Source organism: Sycon ciliatum, chromosome 1 (assembly GCF_964019385.1).
Source record: "Sycon ciliatum chromosome 1, ocSycCili1.1, whole genome shotgun sequence".
Taxonomy (NCBI): domain Eukaryota; kingdom Metazoa; phylum Porifera; class Calcarea; order Leucosolenida; family Sycettidae; genus Sycon; species Sycon ciliatum.
This window is the reverse complement of record NC_088643.1, coordinates 14,830,071-14,851,846: the sequence shown is the minus strand read 5'-3', so window position 1 is coordinate 14,851,846 and position 21,776 is coordinate 14,830,071. Positions and strand designations below refer to the sequence as shown.

Sequence of the window (21,776 nt, the reverse complement as noted above, 5' to 3'; positions counted from 1 at the left end):
AACAAAACAATACAAAACTTCACATTCTCTCAAGAATTTACAACAAATTTACTGAGTTTACATGACTGTGTGATCGAGTTACAACACAACAAACAATTTCATAATATTACACTCACACTACCAGTCTACATTCTCACACACCATGCAAGTCACTCCGACACCCACTCTCTGTGAACACAGTGACAAGTTGAGAACGAACATTCTCACTAAAGCCACAGCCATACACCCACAGTACACGTAACTGTGTACGCACCTTCACTGCTTCAATGAATCTCAATTCATCATCCACGCTACCCACAAATTCATTCCCATCCAAAAACAACACTTCCAGCTGTGTACATTGCTCCAACATGTCACAGAGTACAGACAGCGGTGCAGCACTATCACTATACATGTACATGACATCGACCTTGTGTACATTCTTACACTGACTAAGTGCACGGCACACCGACACAAAACCACTCACACCAACAGGGTTAACACTGACATTCACAACCACAAGACTGGCAGACATGGCTGAAATCAGGGAGGACAATGCCTGACCATCATGAACACAATTATCGAATAGATCTAGTACGCTTACACTGCTACACCTCTGTAAGACTGCTGATAAGCTGTGAAATGACTCATGGCCAATGCTACAACCGTAGAGGTTGACTGCCTCCAAATCACTACATGTATAGCCACACAGTAAAGAACTGAGAGCCACACATTCATGAGAAGAAAGAGAAACGCCAAAGAGATCGAACTTTGATGCAAGCATTGCACGAAAGAAAGGGTGTGTCCAGTTGCAGGACGCAACGTGATACTCTGCATGCTCATGATATGCCACCACAAGATGAACAAACAACCTGCGTATGGGGGATTCCCTAAGAGAAGTGGCAGCATCAGCTAGACTTACAATGCGAGAAGGAGCAGCTTGCAGGCATTCACGACTCAGCAGCATAGCAGCGGGATGAAGGAGACTCTCGCAGGTCTGCGCTAGCTCGGCATCCACCTGGCATATCGCTTCCAACAGCACAGTGCCATTTGCAACACTGCCGTTCTCAATCCACACCGTCAGGAGAGTCTTTAGGAATAGCGAGTCTGTGGGCTCTCGGCTGATGGGCATGGAACGGCGCACACGTTGCCCACCATGGCCCTTGCCACGGTCATGCCGAGGAATGAGGAGAATGTCGGCGAGGACTGCCATGTGCTCAGCGTTCAGTATCTGGCAAAGATGGTCGTGGACCTTTGCCATCTCCATCTCACCGGTCAGGACACTTGAGTCGTTGCGCATGTCCTCGGCTAGCTTAGCGGCGGTGGCAGCACGTCTAGCGGCAGTAGCAGCATGTTTGGTAGCCTCCTTAGTCGAGTCAGAAGCCCACTCCTCTTGCCCGTAGCTGCCACAACTGTTTGCCTCTTTGGTGGATTTGTCGGCCTCACCGCTAGGATCCAGTGGTATGGGATCCGCACACTGCACACGCCATAGCTCCTCCATGATGGTCAGTGACACGTCTTCCGGGCATAGAGCAATGAGAAACTTCCAGAACATTGCCATATGGCCATCGTACGCGCCCAGTCGCCGTACTAGTGCAATGGCGTGATGTCTTTCTTGCACAACGCATTCTGCCTGGAACCATGCCGCCAGGAACTCCTGCAGTGACAGATGACAGAAGCGGTATTGCCGAGCGTCCATAGACATCGTGCCCTGGCATGTCTGCAGAAGACCCAAGCTCATTCCATCCTTGCTCAAGTGGGAGTTGATTATGTCGGACGTGTTGAACACCATCCTTTTCACCAGCAGCATGCGAAACGCAAAACGCCCCAGTTCCTGTAGCGACTGGACCACTTTGCTTGGTGCCAGTAAAATCGATTCGCAAACCGCACCACCAGCACGCTCTACGACTCGGCGCAGTAACGATTGGTACAGGGATGCGCTGCACTTCCACAAGCTTTTCCTGCTCTTGAAAAGCTCACATGTTAGGGCTGCAAACATGGGAGTTGCCATAAGACATGACATATCCGGCTTGCTCTGCAGCTCTGCCAGCAGAATTTCAGCGCGCTGTCTACCGAGAACCTTCTCTGTGTACTCCCTCACGTTCTCCGGTGAGAAACCCAGTACTTGGATCTTCTGCTGATATTTGCCACACTGCGATAGTTGATATGCATCCTGGCATGGACGGCTTGTGACGATCACGTGTGTCCTCACCATGCCCTCACGTTTCAGCAAGTCACTCATGAACAAACTGCAGCTGGCGAAATCACATTCATCCAAGCCGTCCATGATGACACATAGACGGCTTGGAGAATCTTTGAAGTAGTTTGCAAGCTCCAGTATCTCAGTCTGCGACAGGCCCTGGCTCGCCAGTTTCACAGCCAACAGCTCCGCAAGACTAGTGGCAGCTCTCACCTCCTTTTTACGAAGCTCCAATCCCAAGACCAGATCGAATTCCTCCTGCCATAGTTCGCCTCTGCTCCACAGGTATAGAACCATGAGCAGAAACACTGTGGTCTTGCCACTACCAGCAGATCCGTACGCAAGTACATTCCGTAACACCTTGCCACACAGCTTTCTCGACTCGGTCGCTGCAACTGCTACTGCTGGTGCAGATTTTCCTGCTGAATGGGAAACGGCGTCAAAACTCGAACCTGCGGCACGAAACAGGTTCTTCAATTCAATTCGATCGGCTTTGCTAAATTGCACTGCGTGTTCACGTCTCTCGGCATACGTCGAGAACGCTTCATCAAAGTCTCTTTTCAATTCCTTTTCAGACACAAACGCCAAATTCACGAATATTTGTTCCAGCGGAATGTGATCATCAGAAGCCAGGCCGCCGCTCAGCTGGACTCCTGACTCTTCGGCCTGTTCCAACAACTTCTTTTTAGCTTTCACCAACGAAGGCAGCAGAGCCTTGCGCTTTGCGGCGGGCTCCTGAGCCTTCGCATCCATCGCTTTCAAAAAACAACAACAGGTGTGTGTGTGTGTGTGTCTGTGTGTGTGAAAGACGAAAGCCAAGTAACGTTTCTCAGTTCAGTGATGGAAATCTGATGACCTGAATGAAGTGAACGGAACAACTCTGAGTGCAGGACTGTGTGGTAGATCTTTCTCAGTACAATCAAACTGAAATCAGGGTGAACACGGGGCCGCGGCCGGGTGCCGGGGCTGCGCCGTGCATGCACTTTTCTTTTGCGCGACTCCGATTTCACCGTGCCTCTTGTAGTAAAATTCAAGAATTGCGCTCATGCCTTCAGTCACTTTTGCTAGGGTGTTCGGATCTCCTCGATTTTAGTCTCATTGGAAAGAGTAGGATAAACTAGCCGGGAAATATATAAGGTTTGTCTAAATCCGACCAGACGTTCAAGAGTTATGATCGTTTGAAGTGCGCTTGTTGGCACTTTTGCTGGAACAGTTTTGATGCAGGCCAGTGTCACAAAACCGGGAAATTCAAAACCAACTAGAACAAGATGAAAATCAATTTCGTTCAGGGTCTTTCAAATTTTCACAGATGATAGCCAATAGAGAGCTTCCATCACTTGATCAATTCTTTTGGTATTCCATCTGGCCAAATTCAAATTACGCCCATAGCAACCACCATAGCAACGCATACAAATTAGTCGAAATAGATGCGAAAGATGTAACCCTTCACAGGGTGAAGCTAATTGGAATACGGGTACTGCAAAGACGCATCACCAGGAGGAGATTACAGTTATCTACCCCATGTAGATGAAGCATCCAAGAAAATAACATACGCACTCAGCCGAGACGGCACCCGCACTCGGGCATGTTGCCCCGCGGCCCGCGGGACCGGATGCATGCAGCCAATTAACAGGTATGCTGCACCATTGCAACACGATGTAAGCTTCAGCCAGGCCAAGGCAGCAGAAGTCCTGCCAATCATCAGCTTTAGAAGAACAACTTGTTCCCAGTCATATACGGCGCGTGCAGCACTTCGGGGCAATTGGTGTCGCACGTCACATGTAATTCATTCATACGATTTGCACAATCAACAGACAGTTCATTTATCGGATGATTGTGCAAGCGTAATTTGGATGTAAATTATAAAGTCGACAAATACATTGGCCCTACATTGCTCATGCTATGTGGATGACAATGTACTCCAGACACGGTGCATACGGCATTGCGTAGCTGCACTGCGTTAGCGCGCTGCAATTTTGCAAATCCTCAGAGTGTCAATTCTGTGCAGATTTTCAGGTGCATATTGAACGCAGTATTGGCAGGAAATCTGTTCTTGTCTGCACAATGGCTTTCTCCACTCTCCAGATACAGCGACCAGAGGTTTATCTGATGTGGTAGCTCAGCGAAACTACAAATAAACAGCACTACAGCCAAGTCCATCAACTCCATGTACATGTACATGTACTTAGCCCTGTGTCCCTATGCCAACAATACGACTCGTCGGTTCGGATGACCAACCCTTTGTCTCGGAGAATCTTGTCAGGGGATGACTCCATCGGTGACTCGGTAGTGTTAATCAGATCGGCCAAGAGAGACGCCAAGGCATCTTCTCGACGTCATCAGAAACTGGAATTCGACGCGATATCGGGCAGTGCGTCGGAGTCGCTACGACATGTCATAGACGTCGCGAAGGAGAAAGGGTCGTCGAGCTGGCTGACGTGCCGTCCACTTAAGAAATATCATTTTAATTTAACAAAGGGAGAGTTTTGGGACGGACTCTGCCTCCGTTACGGATGGACACCGGCCAGGGTACCGTCACACTGCTCTTGCGGCCAAGAGGCAACTGTCGCCCATTCCCTGTCGTGCCCCTTTGGAGGGTTTCCCTCCATTAGACACAATGGTATTCGGGACGTCACGGCCCGGCTGCTGGACGAGGTGTGCACCAGTGTGTCCATCGAGCCCTTGCTGCAACCGCTGACGGGGGAGCGTCTTCGCTACCGGACCGCAAATGTGGAAGACCGTGCCCGGTTGGATGTCGCTGCCAATGGTTTGTGGGGCAGTCGTTTTGAGCGTACACTTATTGATATACGGGTTTTTAATCCTCACTCACGCTCAAATCGATCTGCACCACATACTATTGTGTATCAGCGACATGAAAAAGAAAAGAGAAGGCACTATGAGGAGCTGGTGAGGCAGGTTGAGCAAGCCTCCTTTGTTCCGGCGGTCATTTCAGCCAGTGGCGGAATGGGTCCAGCATCAACAGCACTGTACAAACGAATTGCTCATCTGTTGGCGGAGAAGAGGGGTGAGCATTACTCTCATGTTATGGCATTTGTTAGATGCAGGATTTCCTTCAGCCTTCTGAAATCCTGTATCATGTGCATTCGCGGTTAGAGGCGTTTAAATTTTGGTTTGAAATTTGCACCCTCCTGCGGAGCCCACGCTGCTTTGGCAGTGGCGAAGGCTCGCTTGCCGATGTAACCGTCGGAGATCATCATGAACAATGGACTGACTAATTATTCACTTGTCCTGTCTTTATAAATAACATGTTATTGGATATGTTCTTGGTTTAGTTTTTGGCCTTTTTCGTGCTTTGGAGTTGATAACATTTTCCTCACTGCGGTGAAAAAAAACAAAAACAAACATGTACATGTACTCCATACATATGGTATCCTGGCGCAAATCGATCGCTCATAGAACAAGAAGACAGCATCGTACAGCCTCCAAATTTCACACACTGCGTAGTTTTTCGACGCTGAAGACGATGGAATGGTTTTTATTTTTTATTTTTTATCATCATGTCAGTGCTTGTCATGATAAATAAATACAGTATACTAGTAGTCAATCAGTAAAATCCAAAGAAACCGCTAGAAGCAGTATGCGTAGTAGTCTACGGCCAAGATACCAGAAACCGTATCAAACTCAGCACGGGGTTCGAGGTACTAAAACGATTACCAAATTAAGTCAAGGATTGACCATTACATGCTGCATTCTGCCACTGCTAACGTGATCGAAGGGCAGCCGTTGATTCTTGACGCTTTGTGCCGATGACCTCTCAGGGCTGTGACTGCGGCATTGACCAGTGCAAAAGACAGTTGAGTGCGGATGTATGCCATGACGATAGAGAAAGGCTCGGACCTCTTATCGGCCAACATGGATGCAATCCGAGCGTAGAGATTGCCAGCTGCCTTGCCATGACCACCTGTAGTGCTGAGCACGACCGGGATGAATGATCCATGCTCTACCTCAACGACTCTTCTCTCATAACTTCTTCTCTTTTCCTTTTCGTGCTTGCGGTACACTGCCGGGATTGATGACTTCTGGTTTGAGGGGGCAAATGGGTTGAAAACCCGGACATCAAGGAATGTCCTCTCAAACCGTCCACCATACAATCCACTGACTGCGATATCAAGGCGCGCGTTGTCGTCGGTGATGGTAGATCTTAAGGGGAAGTGTTCCCCCGAGAGAGGCTGGAGATGGGGTTCGACGGCTACATCATGGGCAACTTCCCGGAGAAGGTGGGCCGTGATGTCCTGAATCTCGTTGTGGCGGAGAGAGGGATAGCCGCCCAGCGAGCAGGACAGGGCATGGGTGGTCGTGAACGACTTTCCACATGCACACGTTGTCGGGAGATGATCCGGCGTCCATCCATATCGGAGGCATAAGGAGTCTCGAAACGCCCCCTTGTGCAACTTGAAGCCGAAAGCTGCAAGTGGCTTGGATGTTAGCCAGCTTGAGGCACCCTTCTCTGACGCGAGGTTCACGGCATACTGGATGTCTGGGTCCAGTTGCTGAAGCAGTGCAGCCATCTGCTCATTGGCCAGTTGCGTTGACTCCTTTCGGACTTCTGACTTCAAGAGCTGCATAGCCACTCGAACTCCGCTGTTGTTGGACTCCTGTCTGAGGATCTTGTCGACAAGAGGTTGGGTGATGATGCTGGACTGACGGAATTGGTCCTCAAGATGAGTGGGGTTGATGAGACCCAATCCACCAAGTCTGCAGGGCAATGACAGTACGGCCCTGGTTTGGTCACCAGGCGGGCACCGGCCGGTAAGCGCGGGGATGAGCTGAAGACGTACGGCGTCCTCAATGGGCTCGAACAGCGGACCTGTCGCCGGGATGGTGCGAGCGACAAATGACCATTCGTGCTTAACACCATTGCAGAAAGCCGTGTATGCCGCTTGTGGGTGGCTGAGGGCGTACTGGGAGAGCACACTGATCTCGTGACTCCATTTCTGAACCTTGGTTGACACATAGGTTTTGCAGAACTCCTCAGTACCAAGGACCGCGCCAAGATGACGAAACCCTTCAGTGCGTATTTGGACCTCCGTGTCGGAGAACAGCTTCCTCGCCTCGGCCTCATGCTGTGGCTTCACAAGAAGGACGGATTTCGTCGCATTTGTGAAGTACCCGTACAATGGACCCCGGTCCACAAGAATGGACCACCACTTCCTCAGGCGCTTAATGGTGCTTGCTGCGGCAGAGTCATCTGCATACCAGGACTGCAGAGCTTCAGCAATGGAAGCCTCGCGGATGAGGGGGACCGTACCCAAGGCGTACATGGGCATAGCTAGCGGGTCACCTTGGGTTGTCCCCTCACACGAGAGGATGGTCTCGCCATTGCTGAAGAGCCTGGCTGGGCTGCGGTAGGTATTGACGAGTGCCGGTGCCAGAGGTGGACAGAGACGTTGGACATTTTGCAGGCATACTGATCGATTGAGACGGTTGAAGGCATTTGATGCATCCGCAAACAGAGCCCCTTCTGTGGAATCCTCACTGAATGCATTGCGCATGGCATGAATGGCTGCCTCAATGCCCGACTCTTGGCCGCCACAGAGTTGAAGACATCCAACGGCATCCTCTATGTGGGCTTTGGAAATCTTCAGGATTGCCTTACTGACGATGCGCCGTACCACCTCACCGATACCAATGGGCCGGACACCTGGGTCATTGTCCAGGGGTATAAGGCGGCATGCAACAAATGACTCTAGTGAGATAGGATCGATGTACTGTGTGGCAAGTCTCCGGGCGCAAGAAGCCAATGCATCACACAGACTGTCAGATGCAGCCTTAAACGAGGTGCAGATGTAACGCCAGTCTGCCGCATCCATACCAGATGGACCTGCAGCGCCCTGAGTATTGAGGGCAGCCTGTCGGATGACGTCTCGATTGAGGGCAGCAAAGTATGTGTCGTGGTGGGGCTGAGGGACATCTCCCGGTATAACAGCCTCAGGGTGGAGAGGTTCAGCTGGTGGGTGTTTCTCCTTGAGTGTATCTCGCACGGACTTGCCCTCTATCATGTCATCCAGGGATAGGACACCTTTGGCTTGGTCCTCTGACAGCATGCGCAGGCCCGACCGGAGCTTCCCTTCGTGAACGTGAGCGGCAAAATGTCTGGCATCATCCTGTGTGTCGCGCCGTTGCTGACTTTTGCCTGCTTTTTGCTGGAATTGCCGCTGGATGGTCCGAGCTTCCAGCATAAGCTCGTTCACGTTGCCTTCTGCCCACAGGGCAAGACGATGTTGTAGGCGGTCCCTGTGGACTTTGTGGTCTTTGCATTGGAACGGCTGTTGCAGAAGGAGCTGTGTGGCGACCATTGCAGTTTTAATTGCAGCACCCTCTCCTGCCCCCCTCTCACCGAAGCATTGGTAGAGTGTCGCCATTATCGATACAAACTTTGAGCCTATCGCTCCCTGAGGTGCTCTGAACAGATTCGGCTTGAAATGGACTATCTCTTCATATGCTGCAGAGATAATCTGTGCTGTGGATTCAGCATCGTGGGTTCCCAGTTGTAACGTGCAGCTGCTGCGTGTGTACAGAGGGAGTGACAGCTGGGGCTCCTCGTCGCCTTCCTCTGCAGTAATTTCCTGCGAGTATGAGCCCGCTAGGTCGGCCAGTAACTTAACTGCCTTAGCTGTCGAAGGCATGTCTGCAGTGGATTCATCTTGCAGCAGCGTGGTCGCAGGCGAGGAATGGACTGTGTCACGGTCGACGGCCGCACTAGCAGTATTAGCAGTGTCGTCTATCTGTACTTGTCGGTCTAGCAGGTCCCATGCCAGCTGCTGAGACTGAGTGCTGACATCAGCTCCTGTACCCACGGCTCTGCCGCAGGCCGCATGCCCTGCCGCCATTACCGTATCGCCCGTACCCGTATCCTGGGGGTTTGCTCGCCGAGGGTGGTTGGTTCTTGCATCTCCCATTTTGAGCAGGGCCGCAGTTTTGGCAGTTCCGTCCACTCTTTACGCAAGCACAGCCAATACAGGAGCCTTTGCCGTTGCACCGACAACATTGGTGGCCGCCCTGCATGGCGCGCTTGGCGGTAGGACGCGCACCGAACTAAAACTAATCGACAATCTGCTCAAACGCCCGGAGCTGCAAAAAACTCAACTCATCTCTCAGTATGCAGTCGCTCTACCAGACGATGGAATGGTCGCCGGCGTTGCGACCGGCCCAGAACAGGCCGAAATCGATACCCTGAAGTTGCGCAGGGCGTAACATTGCTAAATGTCGTCGTGTGGAAACGGGACTTACGGTCTCAACAGCAGAGACATCTCCTCTTTCCAACAAAGAAACAAACTCGTCCTGAGCTGCTAAAATTTTACCTTGCCAAGGCAAGAAGCACAGTGATGTACGATTGTGCCACGGACCCCGTACAAAACTGTTTCCACTCAAAATGCGCCTGGGTTCGAGGCACCGAACACCCTACTTTTGCATCAACAGTCGCACAATTATTGGTGGCGCAAGGAGAAGCTTGTCGTTTGCCGGCAACGCTGCCAGGGAACGGCGTTGCGAGGCCAGGAAATTATTATTTTCGAAAATTGTGATGTCTTCAAGTCTTGAAATACTAATTGGGACAATCTCCGATTTCTCTTAGAGCACGGAGACGTACGAATGCTTCATCGAGTCTTCTGATCTCTATTTTCATCCTCAATTCCTCCAGCTGCCTCACTCATTCTCTCTCATTCATCGAAGTTAATTTATTCTGAGGCGATAGAAATGCAAGATAAATCCATAATTGTACTTCAATTTTATTTGAGTTGGGGTGAGCGAAACGAGATTTGTGGAAAATGACGCCACTTCCCGTGTAAGCCGCTGGTCGTATCATACAGCCCATGTTCCACTGCAGGTGAAGGGCGAAGGTTCCTGTTGAGATCCGCTGAGCTTTTTCGTACTCGTGTAGTTGAATTTGTGGCTGAAATTGTACTGAAACTGCAGTCAAATCTCTTAAGCTATGTCCTCTGGACCACCGTTTCTTACAGTTGTTCATTAAATTTATCTTTCAGTGTAAAGTAGCTCACCCGGTTGCCAGTTTAGATTCTCTATTTTGTAGGCATAGTACACCTGCTTACACCACTCGCGGCTCTTCTGCAAATAACCTTTCGTTATGCCGATATAAGACTACATGCGGGTATCGCTCATTGTCTAGTAGGATTGCTTTACTTTGGAATGCTCTGCCTTTTGAAATGAAGTCTTGCAATACGTCTTCTGCATTTAACGCCCATCTTGCCTGCCTTCTTAATGACGGCCCACAATGTACCAGGTTAAAACAGCTCCTTTTTGAAAATGTTTTCAATGAGTGATGTGTCGCTTTGTTTTGCTCTAATTGGTGCTTTTCTCCAATGTCATGCAGTCGTATTTATTCAGCTTTTATTTCTTGCGTACTTGCATACTGGTATTAGTTTAGTCCCACAACCTGCGATAAAATGATCAGCTGTAGCACCTACTCCACTTTTATGTTTATGCATCTATGTCATTCGGATCTTCCCAAGTTGTACAATGTACTGTTGAGATACTGAATTCAAATAAATCAATACCAATACCAAAAATGGTTGTGAATGAAACAAAATTTCGGGAAAATGACACCACTTCCCGTGTAAGCCGCTGGTCGCATCATACAGCCCATATGCCACTGCAGATGAAGGGCGAAAGTTGTTGTTGAGATCCGCTGAGCTTCCTCGTACTTCAAGTACTCGTGGAGTTGAATTTGTGGCAGAAATTGCACTGAAACTGCAGTCGAATGGTTGTGAATGAAACGATGTATGTGGAAACTGACGCCACTTCCCGTGTAAGCCACTGGTCGTATCATACAGCCCATATTCCACTGCAGATGAAGGGCGAAAGTTCTTGTTGGGAACCGCTGAGCTTCCTCGTACTCGTGGAGTTGAATTTGTGGCAGAAATTGCACTGGAACTGCAGTCAAATGGTTGTGAATGAAACGAGATTTGTGGAAAATGAAGCGACTTCCCGTGTTAGCCGATGGTCGTATCATACAGCCCATATTCCATTGCAGGTGGCGGGCGAAAGTTCTTGTGGAGATCCGCTGAGCTTCTTCGTACTCATGGAGTTGATTTTGTGTCAGAAATTGCACTAATATTGCAGTCGAGTGGACTTCTGTGCGTGTGTTGTGAGTGAACCGCAACGGCTCCCTTCCTTCATCATCGTCAAAACGCAACATAGAGCATTATTACGCACTCGTTCCATGATTCATGATATTACCCGGATTCTTTTAAAAACAATCACTGTGTGTTCCCTATCTATCTACATTGTACATGGTTGCAGTTCGTTATTTATAAATCTTGTTAATTTCGACACTTTTCTACTCGTATACATGTACGAATTACGCGGTGACTTTAGGAAACGGAAGGTTCAGCCTCCAGATCGGCCAGAAAAGTTTTCTGTGAATCTAGCCGAAGTCTCGGGTAGTGTACAAAAGGTAAGCCTATCATTTGTACTTCATAACGGAATTGTGCACAAAACCCGCGCGCACGCACACACACACACAAACACTGTACAAACATACACAAAAGTACAAGCAAATGTGCACATACATACGTCCCCCCCCCCCACACACACTCAACTCCCCACCTCCTGTACTGAGTCTGACAGACAGACACACAATCATGTTTATGCTTCCTTCGCCACCAGTTTCGGATATTCATGTACATGTAGGCTCGACCAGGAGTTGTAAAATATTGGTATTTTAGTACTCCCTGCCCTCAAGACGAGCACAGCGCCGTGGATCGAGCAGATCCGGCTGCGCCGGCCTAGCGTGCTTTACTTTCTGGCCGATTTTTTTGTTGCACGCTGTCATTTGTTGGCAGCACTGTATTTGAATGTGAGCAGACCGTGCGCAACTTGTCGTATCATGGAAATACGCGAAAGTGTGCAGAATTTTGCTCCAAGTCCAAAAAAGTCCAGTGCTGCTGCACATAGCGGGACGGTCTCCTCCCATGGTACTTGCCGGCGTAGGGCTGATGCCCGCACTGATTCCAGGCCGCTCAAATGCAGGTTGGTGGGAAGAATCGCGGGTGCTGCTGAGGACAGCAGTCCCAGAATGCTGGCAAGTCGTCGAACCGTACTCTGTCGCTGGGCAATTAAGCTCCGGCTAGTTGTCAACGTCCGATGGACCTTGCCCGTGGGGAGTTCTAATATCATGGCTATTGAACTGACCTGGAAGCCCAGAAACTCCACCACTTGTACCGGCTGCAGCTCTGACTTGCTGAAGTTCACCTGGAAGCCCAGGGCCAGCAACAGATGAATGAGGTTGGCCACATGCTGCAACGCCTCCGGATATGATCCGGCCATAATCAGAATATCGTCCAGGTACACGACCAGACATACACTCTGTGGGCGGAGGCAGGTGATCACCGGTTGAAGGAGCTTGGTGAACTGCCGTGGAGCAGATGCCAGGCCAAACGGGACAGCCGCAAATCGGTACTGCCGACTTTGCCACTGCACCGTCAGGAAGCGACGGAGGGTTGGATGCACTGGCATGGACAGGTATGCGTCGGTGCAGTCCACTTTCACCATAAAATCGTTCTTTATCAATAGCTCTCGCAGCGTGGCGATACCTTCCATTTTGAAATGGTGGTATTGCACAAACTGGTTCAATTCCCGCAGGTCGGTCACTGGGCGCATCTTGCCATTCTTTTTCGGTACGACAAACAGTGGACTGAGAAAGCCAGGTGTACCAGGGGGCACCTCCTCCAGGGCACCCTTTTCTTGCAGTGCCTGTACTTCCTCCGTCACCACTGCAGTCAACTCTGAGGACATCAGCCTGGGGAGTGTCTTCCGCCACTGGACTGGTTCCCGACTGAACTCCAGGCAAAACCCTTCCACATATTGCGTGACCTCTGGGTCTCCCATCAGCTGACGCCAGCGTCTGGTCTGACCACCGATTCGGCCGCTCGGACGTCCCTGGACCTCCGAGTCGCTCACCCTCCAGTCTAAGCCCCACTCGGGTAGCTGGGTGCATTGATATTGCAGGTCTGGTGGGAGCGCCTGCCAGCACACCTCCGGCAGGAAACGTTTCAGGCATTGTTTGGCTTCGGAGGGCCGTGCTTGTTGCCGGGCTGTTGTTGCGACCGGGGCTGCCACTGCGGCTTCTTGGGGTAATGTGAACGGTGAGGGGCATGGCTTGAAAAAACGGCTCACGGGAAGCCTCCAAAGGCTTGCTGCGTTTGGCGTTGCCGTCCCCCTGATCTTGTCCGAAGCGTGACGACCGTCTGTCTTTCCCAGCCACATGACTATGACTTGGCGGCAGCTTACGCAGTACGTCAGCCCAAGCCTTGTCTGTTTCCGCCTGCTTCGTTATCTGCTCGTTCAGGGCAGGGCCAAATAATGACTGTCCCGGGTTAGCAAACCCTGCAGTGGCCAGGCTGGAGAGCTTGGGGTGGATCCTGGATAAATAAATGGAGCACCGTTTTATGGTGAGTGCCTGGTTAGCATCTCCCAGGAGACGCAGTGCTGCCGTAGCGGCCTCCCGGATCTGTTGACCTTGCTCACGGAGGCAAGGGTTTTGCGTGTGTTCAAGTACGTCACACAACGGACCCACCACATTCAATAATTTCGCCTGCGTCAGGTACTGAGGCCGATCGGGCCTAGCCTCCGAACGAGGCGGCTTCTTGTCAGCCCCATACTCCATGCGGGTGACTTGCGCATCCAAAGCCGGGACTAGTGCTGCTGGAGTGTCAGGGCGAGGGTAGCGACGGGAAATGGCCTGCCGGGATTTGCGTCGGAGTTCTGAGCGAAGACATGACTCAAGAAACTTAGCAGTTTCGGGCGAGACATGACGGGTAAAACTTTTCTCTTCCTCATCCCCGTCCTCCGCTGGCCAGTCAGTGTTGGGACCCACACCGTCGGACACCAGGCTATGTGTGCTACCGGAGTCCAAATCATCCGCCTCCACACCCGCTAGCGTCGGAAAAAGCGGCAGATGGCTTAATTGCGCCAGATCGCCTGGATCTTCAGGACCACTCGGGTCTGAGGGGAGAGGTCGTAGCCTAGGTGGCCCTCTCGAGGTCGACCGAGCAGCGAGTGGCTGCAGCGTGGGAAAATTTGTCAGGTCGCCATCAACGGACCCACCACGCGTATGCTCAACACTGGCTCTGGAAGCCTGAGCGGGCTGACTACTGCAGACAGTAGACCTCGCTAACGAGGAGTCAGCCGATTGGGAAGCAACCAGGATCAGGAGTGGATCAGTTTCCTGGGTACATGTCCCATCTACGATCCGCGAGTCGTGCTCTTGCCCTGACTCCAAATTTCCCACAGGCATGGACGTGTTGTGGCCTTCCAGGGATGCCAAACGCCTCTCCAGTGGGCGCAAGGCATGGTCCAGAGCCTGCTGGACTAGCGAAAAAACATCCTGAGGTGCGGAATCCATACCGAAAACTCAGACAACAGAAAACTTCAACTACACACTTCCTCGAGCAAAGAAAAAAGGTGAAGAAGAAGCTAGAGTTCCCGCGTTTGAGCTGATGGATCACGTGTGGAGCAGTTTTCCTTACGAAAATTAGTTTTTCAAATTTTAGTAAAACTGCGTTTTGAAAATGCTATCTCGAGCAAAGGAAACCCCGATTTCGGGTTGGTATACACTGTTATATCGAAGCTCGAAGCTCCGATATGCAATCGTGGACTTGTAACACTTTGAAGTCATTGAACTACTTCCAAACGTTTTATCGACATCAACAGGATTACGATTTCAGTACAATACGATGCAGGATGACCTTATCACGACAACCCATGACTACAATTATAAACACAGAATTAACAAAAACATCTGCGGCAATCACCTGGTTACAATTCTCAAGTAAATGTGATTTCGGGTTTGGAAATCTGAATTTTCTGAAAGACAAGACAATTTTATGACAGAGTCATGAAACTCTGCAACAGCAACATCCACAGAATGACCTGCGTATAAGAAAAAGTATCAACCCCACTACCCATATGATTCCCCTGCAGAAGAACATGAATAATAGAATATGCAAGACTAGTCTTAGCCTAGTGCCATTTTCTGCAAGAACAGGCTTGCACATCAATGCGTATAATACGGTATTGAATTTGATATGATGCACATGTAGAGGCGCTGGGCCATCATTTAGTGCATTCCACTGGTGACATATTTATTATAATAATATCCTTAGCTAAAAAAAAACAAAAGAAATTATAGGAATAAAAACTTCTTTATGGCTAGCTATTGGCGGACTATGCTCGGCCAATCGTCAAATTATGCTTTTGATTATGCCACAATTATGCCAACAACTATGCTGAATTATGCTCGGTTCCACTATGTATTCACGCTGTACATAGAGGATTGAGAAGCCACGCATACACACACGTCCATGCCCTAAGCATAATTTTTGTCTAAACCGAAAGGTTATGCCGACCTTACACGTTGGTATCCGTATAATATTTTTATTATGCCGGAGCATAATGTTTTGACGAAATCCCAAGATTATGACAAATATTATACCAGCATAAACCGCCAACGGCTGTGACAAGGAGTCGTAACTTTAAAAAGCTGTATTATGCCCTAAGCATAATGTTTTGTTTAAACCGAAAGATTATGCCGACCTTACACGTTGGAATCCGTATAATTATGCCGGAGCATAATTTTTGGACAAAATCCCAAGATTATGCCAAATATTATGCTGGCATAATCCGCCAAGGGCTATTTATGGCAGTTTTCTAAAAATCTTTATTGTGTTCTAGTACATGGACCCTATCTAAAAAGTAAGAAATTAACGAAATGTGACAGCCGAAAATTAAAAATTCACACAAAACCTGCACAATAATCACAACACTTGAGGATCTTAGTTTAAAAAAATACTGCTTTCAACACTTGTTTAGTCATCTAAGCCTCAGCAGCAACATAAGCCTTACCGTCAAGAAGGTGAACTCGCGTTCTTTGCACACTGTTGTTGGCAAGGGCAAAGAGATACGAATGGATCTAAATCCGAATAAAATCAGCACACGTTTCCGTAGACGAAAGGGTGAGCATAAGCAAAAGAATCGAAGGAAACTGGTCAACTCAGAGATCACCTGTCATTGAGTATTCCGTAAAAGGAGGCCTCGACAGCAGAAAAGCTAAATTAAGAAAAGAGATCCTGTCAGCTTTTCCATTATTCATTGTAGTCCACCTAAAATCCGCACACTTTTAGTCAATGAAAGAGTCAACACAAGCAAATGAATAAAAAAAATAAAATAAAAGGGAACTGGTCAACTCACCTGTCATTGCGTAATATGCCGTGAAAGGAGGCCTCAACAACATTGTGAACATACATAGAAATTACTAGCAGTTCATTAATCTGTAAATAATCGACGCAGAGACAACAATTTTATAATAGCTATAAAGAGTACAAATTCTGCTGTCATCGCCACACTACAACAAAGTCATGAAGGTTTACCAAAATCGATTTTCTTGTCACAATCATCAGTGGAAAGGCGTGACTGAAGAGTAACCATGCTGAATCAATAATTAATATACATTCAATAATGTGTTACGAGAACAAAACAAAGTGCTAAAATTGAATGAGGGAAGGTGAGACAATAGAAGTGAAGTGAGAGCTAAGTGAAACAGGGGTGAGGAACTAATTACAACGCTAGAACTGTGTAATGAGACAAACAATCATGCTGTGCACCTACGAAAACAATCTTAACGCAACTACATGTTTCTTCTGTCTACAAAGATCAGGCTTATGCAAACGAATGCAAACAGCCTCAAGTACTTACAACTGACTAGCGTACCGTGCACGACAAAGAACAGAAAACTAACATCATCATACACCTGCAGACACTTAGGGTGAGACAACAGATGAAGAAAACGGCAGACTTCTTACGATCACAATCACCATCCGATTCCTCGTCTCCACCAACCGCAACCTCGTCCTCCGTCTCATCTTCCAACTCGTCTTCAATGTCGTCCCCCGTGTCATCGCCTCATCAACACCGATCGGTCCCAGGCTCGCTTCATGTTGCTTAACCTCTGTTCATCGACTCCTCCTTTGATCTTGATGGTAATAATTATTTGTTACCATTGTTGTTGTTGTGTAGTGGATGCACATCCCACTGTTTGTCATTGTATCCTTTTATGTAACATGTATGCATTCATCCGGCCGCGCTGTGCGACATGCCAGTTGTACCGTACGCACTTTAGCTGTACTTGCCTGCCTGGCTTTTCCTTTGACCTCTCTGTCGTTCTCTGGATTCCCACACACTTGTGATTTGTAGTAACGAAGCTAGTTACAAGATGTCTTTGGTGCGTTTGTAGAACCACTACATGGTGTCAGAATTGGTTTTCCTGTAGTCTTTGGCCTCGTGAGCGGTGATGGCTCGTTTCAACCCTCCAGCGCCTTTCGACTTCAGCTCACCGGACCAGTGGCCCGCGTGGAAACTCCGTTTCACCCGTTTTCGTGCCGCCACCAAACTGAGTTCCGACCCGGGAGAAACTCAGGTGGCCACTTTGTTGTATGCTCTCGGACCCAACGCCGACTCCTTGTTCGAGTACCAACTCGGACTATCCGAGGACGACAAGAAGAAATATGACGAGGTCGTCAGTGCTTTCGACACGTACTTCCGCCCCTCTACCAATGTTGTTCATGAACGGGCTAAATTTGAACAGCTTGTACAACAACCCGGCCAGACCGTAGAGGAGTTTGTCCGTGCTCTGTACAAAGCCGCAGAGTATTGTGAGTTTGCTGGCACGAAGGATGAGCGTATCAGAGACCGCTTCGTCGCCCACATGCTGGACAAGCGGGTGAGTCGGGAGCTGCAGATGAAAGACAAGAGCGAGCAAACTCTCGCCAAAGTTGTTGCGTTCGCACGGCACGCCGAAACTGTCCAGCAACAGGTTGCAGCCCAATCGCGCAGTGGCTTGGCCGCCGCCAGCTCGATTTCAGACGATGATGCCTCAGCCTCAGCTGTCCAGTCGCACCGTGGTGGTCGATCTATGCCGAAGAGCAGACCGCATGGTAGCTACAAATCTGCAGCAACGCCGCCTGCGACCGAATCGAAGTGCCCGAACTGTGGTGGAAGCCACCACTCGCAACGCGATCAGTGCCCAGCCAGAGGCCAGTGCTGCAAAGCCTGTGGCAAGCGCAACCACTTCGCGCGAGTTTGCCGATCGAAACCGTCCACCTCTGCCGTCACGAACGACTCTCCGGACTCTCTATTTGTTGGCCACACGACGTGCGCACAAAGTGTAAGTGATTCACCCTGGTTGGCAGATCTAGCTATCGGAAAGAGTGTAGTCCAGTTCAAGCTAGATACTGGAGCTGATGTCTCTACCATGTCCGTGCAATCATACAATACACTGCAGCCCAAGCCGTCCTTATCTGCTACTAGTGCTCAGCTGAGAGGAGCGAATGACCAGACTATGCAGGTCCTGGGTGTATTTGAGGCTCACTGCTCCTTTCAATCCCAGTCCACTACCATACCCATCTTTGTTCTAGATGGTGCCAGCACTAGCCTGCTCAGCCGATCTGCGTGCACAGCACTGGGTCTAGTCCAGCGTCTGGCTGAAGTGCAAGGTCCAGTCCCACTCGTACAGTGTATGGTTGGTCCTGCTGCGCAGATTCACTTGACTTCCGACGCCACACCGTATCACTGCCTCACAGCTCGCAGAGTTCCTCATCACCTGTATTCGAAAGTACGTGAAGAACTGCACCGCATGGAAGATGGCGACATCATTGCGCGTGTCGACGAACCCACAGACTGGTGTTCGCCTATGGTGCCCGTCCTCAAACCTAACGGCAAGGTACGCATCTGTGTCGACCTGAAGCGTCTTAATGCGTCTGTCAAGCGGGAGACATTTCAGCTGCCAACGTTAGAAGATGCCCTGTCTTCACTGGCCGGAGCGACTGTGTTCACGACATTGGACACTGCTAACGGATTCTGGCAAGTCCCACTCAGTCCCGACTCTGCCCGTTTGACCACCTTCATCACGCCGTTCGGCAGGTTCTACTTCAAGCGACTGCCATTCGGCATCACATCAGCACCTGAGATTTTCCAGAAGCGTCTCACCAACCTTCTGGACCAGCTCCCCGGCGTGTTCGTCTACATGGACGATATCATTGTCTCTGGCCGTACGCGAGAAGAACACGACCGTAACCTAGCTGCCGTACTAGACATCCTGCAGAAAGCCAACGTCACGCTGAACATGACGAAATGTCACAAGCGTCAGGCCGAAGTGAAGTTCCTTGGTCACATCTTCTCCGCCAAAGGTCTCCACCCTGACCCAGCGAGAGTGTCCAGCGTCGCTAATCTGAAGCCGCCCAAGAACGTCACGGAACTGAAGCGCATTCTCGGCATGTTCGCGTTCATGTCACGCTTCATTCCCAATCTCTCGGAAGTCAGCGCTCCACTGCGTCTTCTACTGGGGCATGACACCGCATGGGAGTGGTCTGCTACACAACAACAGGCCCTGGACAAGCTCAAACAGCTTGCCACCAATGCGCCCTGCCTCACGTTCTTCGACCCAACCAAGCCCACGGTCATCAGCGCTGATGCCAGCAGTTACGGCTTGGGAGCTGTCCTATTGCAGGAGCATGACGACGGAATGCGCCCCATTGCATTTGCCTCACGCAGCCTCACCACTACTGAGCAACAGTACGCGCAGATCGAGAAGGAGTGCTTGGCTGTTGTCTGGGCTTGTGAGCGATTCCACGGCTACATTTACGGCAACTCGTCCCTCACTGTCCAGACGGATCACAAACCACTCATCCCGCTGATCAATACGCGTGATTTGAACCGTGTCCCGATGCGATGTCAACGCCTCCTGATGCGCCTGCTCACGTACAATCCAGCCGCCGTGTATGTCCCTGGCAAAGAGCTAGTTGTTGCCGATGCTCTGTCTCGCGCTCCGCTCGCCTGTGACGACACGCCTAGTCTCCAAGACGAGATCAGCATCAACCTCGCATCTTACATCGGCGAGATCGTGTCGGATGGTAAAGCCCGTGACATTGCTGACGCCACCACACAAGATGAGACGCTCAAGCAAGTCCTCCACTTCGTCCAACACGGATGGCCGTGCAACCCACGTGATGTCGACGACACTGTGCGCCCATACTTCCATGAACGCCAGTTACTGTCCTGTGAGCAAGGTGTGCTGTACCATGGCTTCCGCATTGTCATGCCACCCTCTCTGCAGCCTGAGATGCTCGAGAAGCTCCACGAGGGACATCAAGGTGCAACGAAGTGCAAGTCTCGCGCCCGCCATTCCATTTGGTGGCCAGGCTTGTCAAGGCAAATCGACACGATGGTCGCTACGTGTGAAGTGTGCACCAAACACCGCGTCCAGTCGACCGAACCACTGCAACCCGTCCAACGCCCAACACTGCCGTGGCACACGGTTGGTGCAGATCTGATGGAATTCAACGGCACGACTTACCTCGTCATTGTTGACTATCTCTCGCGTTACCTCGATGTCGTACCGCTGACTGCCACAACCTCGATTGCTGTCATCAAGCATCTGCACCGCATCTGTGCCGAGCATGGTTTCCCGTCCACCTTGGTTACAGATAACGGTCCTCAGTTTGCCAGCGAAGCGTTTACTGAGTTCTGCACAGCAAACGACATCACCCATCGCACTTCCAGTCCACGGTATCCTCAGTCGAATGGCGAAGCGGAACGTGCAGTTCGCACCGCCAAGAATCTCCTGCGGAAGGCCGAAAGCCTGCAAGATGCACTCTTGGCTTACCGCACGACACCGCTGAGCAACGGCTATGCCCCATGTCAGCTGTTGTATGGCCGCCAGCTCCGTACCGGTCTACCTGCAACGACTGAACAGCTGGAACCGAAATGGCCTGATCTCCCTAGTATTCTGGAATCGGAAACTCAGTCCCAGGAACAGCAGAAGTTGCACTACGACCAACGGCATGCAGCTAAGCCTCTCGCGACTCTACAGCTTCATGACCGTGTATTCATCACCGATCTCGAACGGGAGGGCAAGATAGTAGAGCAAGTGTCCAATCGTTCTTACCTCGTTGAGTCTGGTCACTCTACTGTTCGCCGCAATCGTCGTCACTTGATCCGACTGCCACTGCTAGAAGCAGAGAAGCCGACAGTCGAGGTTGAGTACGGTGGCACAGCAGCTGATCCAGTCCGTCGCTCTGCTAGAGCTCCTCAGCCTGTCAACCGCCTCATTGAATCATGCTAATTCAGCAACGTGCCGAGACGTATCTGCCGTCGTCTCTGCACATCACTCTTTCACTGCAACTTGCTCTACAAACAATACCTACATTATCGAATAGTCTTTGGACTCCTCATCTTCTCTATTATAGCCTGTTTAATCTCAGAGGGGAGATGTAGTGGATGCACATCCCACTGTTTGTCATTGTATCCTTTTATGTAACATGTATGCATTCATCCGGCCGCGCTGTGCGACATGCCAGTTGTACCGTACGCACTTTAGCTGTACTTGCCTGCATGCCTGGCTTTTCCTTTGACCTCTCTGTCGTTCTCTGGATTCCCACACACTTGTGATTTGTAGTAACGAAGCTAGTTACAAGATGTCTTTGGTGCGTTTGTAGAACCACTACAGTTGTTGTTGTTCCTGTTGTTGTTAAATCTTCTGTTCCCAGTGTCTTCGCCGGTGCTTGAC

At 50.2% G+C, this 21,776-nt stretch overlaps 1 protein-coding gene across 1 annotated transcript; it reads left to right on the top strand.

Moving 5' to 3' along the window:
- The first annotated feature begins 17,504 nt into the window (after nt 1-17,504).
- LOC135815494 (uncharacterized protein K02A2.6-like) lies at nt 17,505-21,332 on the top strand. The gene has a single exon (XM_065328839.1). It carries the CDS (start codon nt 17,505-17,507, stop codon nt 21,330-21,332), a length of 3,828 nt encoding a protein of 1,275 aa, XP_065184911.1.
- Nucleotides 21,333-21,776: the final 444 nt, after the last annotated feature.

Excerpts from the sequence above, each read along its gene's own strand:
- LOC135815494 (XM_065328839.1), top strand. The coding sequence starts at position 17,505 with ATGGCTCGTTTCAACCCTCCAGCGCCTTTCGACTTCAGCTCACCGGAC.